General features: G+C 40.3%; 1 protein-coding gene across 6 annotated transcripts in view; it reads right to left on the bottom strand.

Annotated features, from left to right (window-relative positions):
* Nucleotides 1-8346, bottom strand: part of LOC107272899 (RUN and FYVE domain-containing protein 2) — a 13738-nt gene that overhangs the window by 2174 nt on the left and 3218 nt on the right. For 4 of the 6 annotated variants that reach the window (XM_015750546.2, XM_015750543.2, XM_015750545.2 and 1 more), the window contains 8 exons: nucleotides 8041-8248; nucleotides 7797-7960; nucleotides 7558-7720; nucleotides 7382-7498; nucleotides 7143-7283; nucleotides 5312-5409; nucleotides 2813-3029; nucleotides 2405-2644 (listed from right to left, as the gene is read on the bottom strand). In XM_015750546.2, coding sequence (XP_015606032.1) covers nucleotides 2405-2644; nucleotides 2813-3029; nucleotides 5312-5409; nucleotides 7143-7283; nucleotides 7382-7498; nucleotides 7558-7720; nucleotides 7797-7960; nucleotides 8041-8248 — 1348 coding nt within the window. Of the gene's footprint in view, nucleotides 1-2404; nucleotides 2645-2812; nucleotides 3030-3877; nucleotides 6587-7142; nucleotides 7284-7381; nucleotides 7499-7557; nucleotides 7721-7796; nucleotides 7961-8040; nucleotides 8249-8346 lie in introns of those variants that run through there. The other 2 variants (XR_001539081.2, XM_015750548.2) reach the window with 2 other exon arrangements.

Genomic DNA, 8346 nt, shown 5'->3' with positions numbered 1-8346 from the left:
GGGGGGGGGGGGAGGGGGAGCCAGCGAGACTTTTATATCTAAATTGAATCCTTTAAATAAGAAAATGAACAACCCCCGATGACGTCATTACAGATCGAATAAAGGCGAGGAATACGACCCCCTCCCCGGTAACCGCAACCTCCCCCTCCCGCCCCCGGCAAACTTAATTATTGAACCTTCCCTTTCGCATGACTTATGGCCGAAATGTAGTAGATTGGAGAGTTGCAACTTCGTAACAGACCTCACCAGCAATTCCCCTTTTATCTACGTCCACCGAATATCCTTGGCCATTTTCCTGCTCCCCATAAATTAATCTTTGATCGAATTCAAGAATTGCTTCTAGCCATTGGGAAATTTCGAATTATCGATTTTATCCGTAATTACACTGATAATGATATTAGGGGGTTAAGTCATGTCTGTCATGTGTGTTTTGATATTAGGATTTAAAAAAATTTCTTTAATCTTAATTTTTAAAAATTGGCCATAACGTCCTAGGAATCAATACACGTAAGAAACCGATCGCTTTTGAACGTAACGCGTTCATGATGCTAAAAAACTAGACGAAAACAGCCATCCATTCCTCCTTAGAGAGCACGACAGATGAGACCGAAACCTTCTTTATAAAAGACACTTCCGTCTCGTTTCGTCCTTTCATTCCCATTATCAAAAAACCTATCCGAGAAAACTCGTCCATTATAGGGCCACCATCTAAAATCGACAACTCTTGTGGCGATGCTTCCTGCTTTCTCGCCACATACAGAGTGTATCGGCCCACATCCACGTTTGCGGTGAAACGATCTACGATTTCGAAAATCTGATGTGGCAACCAGTGAATTGCAGATATTTTTTCTCGTTTGATTTGCGTTTGAAATTTGGTAAAATTTTGACAGATTTTCAATACTGGCGGCAGGGGTCATTTCACGCAGCAGCCTCACGCCAAAAATGCGATCGGCAATCAGACGCAAACCCGTATACGGGTAAAATGTATTGCAGTGCCGTTTTTGCTTATACGTTTTTTTTTAGTTCCGGAAAAGTCCACCAGATGACACTGTCAAGCGCGTTCGAGAGTTCTTGAAAATACCGTTGACAGTTATGAAACGAGAATTCGATAAATTACCTCCTGAAATTGCATTTTCACGAGGAGCACCTTTGTTGACTCCGGAAAAATCCACCAGGCGGCACTGTTAAGCATCTCCGACAGTTCTGGGAAATTCAGCCAGGGGGCGCGAAACGACAATTTGATAAATTGTCTCCATGTGCTTGTCGTTTTTTAAAAGGCCACACTAACGTCTCGGCAACTCGAGCCCTGCTGGTGCGTTTTTACTGACTCACTCTTTTTTACATATACACATATATATAACCACAGAGTTATAAGATTTTCTAGAATTAAATGAGGCCCAGCACCCCTTCTTGAACGAAAAGACAGTTTACAACTCCTACAGTTCAGAGCCCGTCGGGGTCTGTGAATAGATTACACCAAGGAGCTGTCCGCTTTGCATGCTTCTTCATATACCAGTACATGAACTCACATCTTGACTTAATTTTTTTTACGGTTGGTATACATACATATTTCTCTTAAAAACGCGCATCCTAGTGGCACGTTGTTTCACAGTACAAACAGCAAGGTAGCAGGTTGGGGTGGCGGTGGCGAGAAGCTATTCTATATTAAACAGCATGGTAATACACCCACCGGGTGAAAAATAAGTAACAAAGATACGGCCCTGCCTTGTTATTATGCAATAACTTAACCCGGCGTAAAATGGAGAATGCGGTATAAACGTATTTTATGAGGCGCGCAATGTCTCTATCACATCGTCGACTGAATATGCATGCATGCATGCATGCATGTTATCATGAATATATATCGGGTGATCGTGCAATAATGTAATTGGATCGAGGTGGTACGGGGCCCGGTTTTCAAGCGCGACGGCACCGCCACTCGCTAACTCTCCTGTCAAACTGCTTAAGTAAATCTCGCACTACCGTACTACCGACTACCCTTCACGAACTTCGATAAATACACCCCCGCTCCAAGAAAGCCCGATCCACAAAATTTCTTCAATTTTCTTACCACTCATCAGAAACGTCCAAGTATCGCACTTGTCTGGTATTGCACTAGATCCGAATAAATTTTTTTTACAAATATCAATACCCTCTATCGAAACGTTTTACGGAAGCTCGTCACATTTTAAAAATCATTTCCAACGGCTACAGTCTTGTCTCTATACCCACGTCGCACTAGCACGCAAGTGTCTTTCAATCTGATCCTTCAGACCAGCCACCGTGTATACAACTGGGCGAAATATTTTGAGCAAGACTCGCGTGTCTTCCAAGTAAACATGGTTCTTCAAGAGGATTCCCAGAGGTATCAAGTAGTACCAACAACCTAAAGCTGTGTACCAACCTTCCGTCGCGTTATATTGAACTCCCTGCTGCAACCCTTGCACTGTGTGACCTGGCGGTCGTTTGCCCAGGGTGCCGTACCGTCCTGATTAGATTGTTGAGCGTTATCAGCAGCTTCTCTAAGCTCTACAGCTGCCCACTTGGCTGCGCTCAGTTGTCCACCCAGTTCCTCCAGGGTACGTTCCTGCTCGGTGCAGATCTCTTTGAGGGCGTAATACTCTTCCTGCAGTTGTTGATATTTCTGAAACGTTATAAATTACAGGATTAGATCCCCTATTCGTTTTATCGTGATCAAAGACACGTTCTCCCGTGTTCATTCAACGTCCCTCATTGAATTAAACTCTAAGGACTCTTCAACCTACTCGTCATGATGTTCCCCGTGGACATGCTATATACCTGTATGTATTACCTCAGTGACTTGCTTCAGCTGATCGATTTCCTGATGAAGCTGAGAGATCTTTTCCGTGTTTGCTATCGATGCTTCCTGAAGGGAGGTTCGCCATTCACGTTCGATTCGCAATTCCCGCTGAACCCCGTTGGCTCGTGCTTCCCTTTCAGCTGCCTCCATCCCCAGGGCTCGCGCCCTTTCCTCAACCTCGTTCCTCGCCCCATCCATCTCTTTGCACCTAACCAATAGAAATCAGTCGAGCTTGAGCACCCTGTACACCACGTCTCAGCTTAATGACTACCTAATCCAGGTTTCCTCAACGACCCTAACGTCATGGGGATACCAAACCGATAGTCCCAGGGTACATCATTTTCATTTGCTACTTTTTTTTTTTCAATACCCTGGACTTCGATACTACTTCTGCCTACCCGTCAGAATTATAACTACTAATCCTAAATGATTCTGTGCAATGAATTACGAGATACCAGAATATAGCTGTCAATCGGATATTGACTTTGGTACTTGCATGACTATGACGATACTATAGAGAAAATTACATTGACGAAGACTGCAGGACTTCCCGGGCGTCTTATTGTCGTTATCGTTAACCTATTTTTAGTAGCATCGACCATTTAGTATGGTTACGTTAAATTTATCATATTTAACATAGTATTACGTAAGCTTTAGGATACTCTGACTATTCCTGTCATGGTTATTCATGGCGAATATTTATTCTTGCGCTTGAGTGTACAGAGCTGACGTTTCTCTACGAGGTGATCCGATCGAAGCGCCGTTCAGATTTTACTATATTGCCTGTCGTAGATTCTCTATCGCGACTATTAAATAAGTATGTAACTTACCTTGCACAGTATTATTAGTAATGATGTATGAAATCGTACTGGGTCACGTGAAAACAAAAGAACTAAAGAAATTTCAGGCACGCTCATTATTTTTAATGATTTTCTTAAAATTTCTTTGTGATCCAATATAGGTCGTTTTGTGGGATCGTGCCTAAAATTACACTGCATTGTAACAGGGATGCTTTTTTACGTGACCACTGACTTCGGGTTAATCAAATACGAGAAATATTCTGTTAGTATTTTATTCTTATAGCCTTATACAAGCACACATGGTGTCACTGATAAATTATAAGGATCATTGCTTGATACCTGTTGCGTCATATATATCGAATAGGTATGGGCACTCGTCAGCAGATTATAACGTACGTGATCAAAGAAAATTTTAGTGTTAACGTTATCCTGTGATGATAATCAATTTTTTCTTTTTTTTCCGAGCAACGCGAAAATTTCGAATAATCATCGAGCCGTTTCTTGAAAGCGATGACGAATAATAGAAAATATTTCAAATCAATATATCAATGGTGAAACATCGATTCTAATTTGACAGTCTGCATGACCGTGTCGATGATGATATCTGGCGATTAAATATTCTATATGATTTATTTCTACGTCTAATGATCCGTTTTGCGACAGGTGGATCGATAATCGAATGAAATCGATATGATTAGATCAATCGCGCGTTACGCGTGTCCCGATAACTGTTCTGACTATACTAATGATAATTTTGATCCTACAGTCGAATAATATTCCGAATAAAAAATAAATTAGTTAATACAATCAGTAATTGACCGTAGCTAAGAAATATACTTGGTGTTGATGTCGCGAAGAATTATTTGCAATATCGCGTCTCGTGCCGCGAAATTCAAATGTCTCGGTGAAGGTTTGCCAATATCTCCACGGAAAATACGCGAGACGCTTCTCTTGTCTCGTTATCAGAGCTAAATCAGAATTCGCTAGCCCAATCCCTACCCCCTTGGGGAATTCTAATAAAAAATAATAGTTCCCACTAGAATCATACAAACAAAGCCGTGTCTCAATTTCGCAAGGCTACAACATTTATGTACTTGGACACTTTCTTAGCTGACGTCATAAATATTTATTTCAAGTGCTAATTAAGATTATTATTGCGCCACATTGAGATACGGCTCAAACGTCACAACCGCCTAGAAATCTGTGTGCAATTATTAGGTAAATCGACACGAACAATATTTACGTAACGGTGCATTTGCAAAAATTGGTACTTTTGGTCCAACGCCCAAAAAATCCAATACAGTCGTCAGCACCTTTGACAGTCATTAGATTCTAACCCAACTGCATCCAAGTTGTGAATAAAACGAAATTATACGCGATAGATGTATCGGTTGAAAAAAAAAATGAAAATAAAAATGATTACGTGTAATTGCTTGATAGTCGCGAAAATCCGATGTTGCATTACGTAAAAATGTAACAGACGTTATTATAGAAATATCATCTTTTTCTCTGTCGATCAAACGACTATAAATCACTTTTCGTAATTGCTTAGCACACTACAGGCTAATTGCAAGCCCGCGTGCCGAAAGCGACATTTATACCCATTCGTTAATCTCCAAGCAACCGCAGCAGCGGCTTATGATCCATATGTGTGTTTAATTAACATCTAATAAAAAATAAATAAACATACTTCTCATCCATTTTCAGGATGGTGTCAGTCATGGATAACGTCTTAGCCTCCAGCTTTGTGATCAGTTCTGTTTTATGCTTAAGCGAGCCCTCACACTCCTGAAATCAATCTTTTTTTCAGTACAAAAACGAAAATTCATAACTTCAAACGATAACAAGACATATCGAAGGCAATTTGGATACTCTGATATCGAGTGACGTGAATATTGGAGAATATATTTTTGGATGCGATGCAAGATAAATTATTGTAAAATTCATAAGACTCTGGTTTCCCACTCTAATTTTATATTTATGTGATATTATTGTCATTTATGCAACTACCGTGCAATCGGTATATTGATTTGGTTTTTTAATCACGTCACCGTCACTCCAGTAGATTATAATACTTAAATAGGGATAAAATTTATAAAAACAGTAAAAACGAAAGAGAGCAACCAATCGAGCTTATTGACAATAGAATCGTGATTCCAATTTGGCTTCGTAGTACTGATTTGGCATTAATACCCACGTATCCAAATACTGTAGCGAGAATAATTTATCGAAAAGTTCGATTTGCGAATATAAAATGTTCGCAGATCATCCAAAGCTATCTCAACCAATATACCGTTTCATTCGAGTACCATAAAAATCCAGCTGGTGCGACAATAGCCAAGATAGTTATTCGTGTACTCCGACGTGATAACTCAGAGACAGAAAGAATCGTAGAAGATCCGTTCAGTCAGGACAACCACGAGCATTGAGTAAATACGTATTGTGAATATCAAATATTACAGGAAGTCACGTCCAATATAAAAAAATCAATATTTAATTCTTCCACAAGACGTAACTTCCGGTATTATTGAAAACTACTCTGTACGTACACTCGTAATTAAATGGATAAGTTGGTACACGGTATAAAAGGATCCAAATTAGGAGTTTAATCTTTGATCGTTTCGGGAGAAGATTTATCATCGACCGGCTTATCTAACTTTTCATCAGACTTCGTATCGGGATTTTTCTCCGCTGACTTTTGATCTTTTTTCTGCTCAATGCAGTCGGGTCGAAAGGTCAATGCAGGAATGACTCCCACTGCTGGAGGACCCTTTGGCGATGAGGGACTATATCTAGCAATGCACTTATTGCCACCACTGGGCGTAGTGGGACTGCGAATGCTGTCGCCATCTTTCATCAGGTGGTTGTATTTCTCGAGGTTGTTCAGTATCTTTCCGATTTGATTGGTCTTGGCATGAAGCCGGCTCACCATCTCCCCCTTCTGCGTCAGCTCGTGCTCGCACTCCTATAAGCGAAAACATCCAAAGACAGAGATGCAGAGTTCATGCAAATTGCGTAGACTTTTAGGTCAATGATTCACGAGGGTGTTGGCGGCTTTTTTTGGCTTTTTTTTCTTCCATGCACCGATTGTCCTTCAAAGTGATGGATGAACAGAGAGAGCCTGAGCAAGAGACACATTGGGAAAGAGTGAAAGGCAGGCAGCGAGCTCGAACCGTATGGGATCAACAACGTGTCTGTTGGAAAATAAAATACTCCATCTTTCCTAAAATTTGTAATACAGGTTAACAATGGATTATTGGACAAGACGCCAAGGTTTAGGAAAAACGTATTTTCCTAGGGTCCCTTGATGTTTTTAAAAATAATTTTCACATCTGGAAATTCAATGACCGTGTTCTCGTTATACGCTTAGATGGTACTTCATTGTCAGTACGTGAAATATTTAAAATATTCTGAGTGACCACATGTCATTCGCGTTTAATGTTTTTATATCTTAGTTCAAGTTCCATCCAAACGCGATACGACTGATTGATCATTGCTATCAAGATCTCATCTTAATTCACCTGCAATTTCTTGTACATCTCCAGATTGATCAATTTGATGTCGTCCAGTTGTCTTCTTAGGGATATTATTGTGTCCTGTTTCTCATGGATATCCTTCTCCAGCAACTTCATAGCCACCTCCATCTCTGACTTCATGCTGATCTATTTTGAAAAATAAGTTTTTTAATAATATATCCACGTATCTTTACGTCCTATTGATAATACTTCATGGATGTTAAATTTCTCAGTAAGACATTGACCTGCAGCTTCAATTCTTTCTCGGCATCGTGACGCTGTTTCTTCTCACTTTCCAATCGACTCCTGAGCTCCTCGATTTCCGACGTCGTTTCCGTTATCTTAATTGGCGTTTTTCCATTCTGAAATGCAAAACGATAGATCAGCAATCGCTCGCTGATCTCTTAATATTTCTTACTACCTCGTTGGTATCCTTGACCTCGATACCAAGATCCTTTTTCAGCTGTCTATTCTCCTCGTGCAGAGACAAAATATTGTTTTTCGCAATGGCAAGATCCTCTTTCATAAGTGCATTGGTAGTTGTAAGAGATTCCACTTTGGTCTGCAGATTGGTAACGGTTGCACTGAAATATTTCGACAGCCATTTCAGTACGACAAATCCAAGTTACAAACGATTGTCGTGAAAAATTGTTAAATTACTTCAAGTGACGATTGAGCTCCTCGATATAATTCTTCTGGTCCAGCACAGTCGTCATGTTGTCATTTTCCAACTCGTCATCCGGGGATTCCCCGGGAATGTGATTGCTGTTTCTCAAATATAACGAGAAGTCTATCACACCCTGTTGACAATCCAGATCCTCCTCCTAAGTAGAGAATCAGCATCAGTCACGTTATCAATAATGATAAAAATTCTCACTGAGTTATCACGCATCTTCGGACGGACCTTTACACAAAAATTACAATCGATAACGTTTAGACCCACAAGAAGACCCATGACAACAATGGCTTCGTCGCTCATCATCAATGCGTCCGGTTCAAAATATTCAGATAAAATATCATCCTTGTGATCAATCAGGACCTTCAGGTAATCTGCCAATTTCTTTTGCATCAAGGCCATCCTCAACCAAGCACGCGCCCTGCCCATGGCAGTCCTGAAATCATCCCCATCCATCATAAGCAGAACGTTTGATATTTTGATATGAAGAAATATATTTCAAAAAAAAAAAAAAAAAAAAAAAAAAAACCAAAG

Source organism: Cephus cinctus, unplaced genomic scaffold, assembly GCF_000341935.2.
Source record: "Cephus cinctus unplaced genomic scaffold, Ccin1 Ccin1_scaffold1310, whole genome shotgun sequence".
Taxonomy (NCBI): domain Eukaryota; kingdom Metazoa; phylum Arthropoda; class Insecta; order Hymenoptera; family Cephidae; genus Cephus; species Cephus cinctus.
The sequence above is the reverse complement of the archived record's forward strand: the minus strand, read 5'-3'. Positions and strand labels throughout refer to the sequence as shown.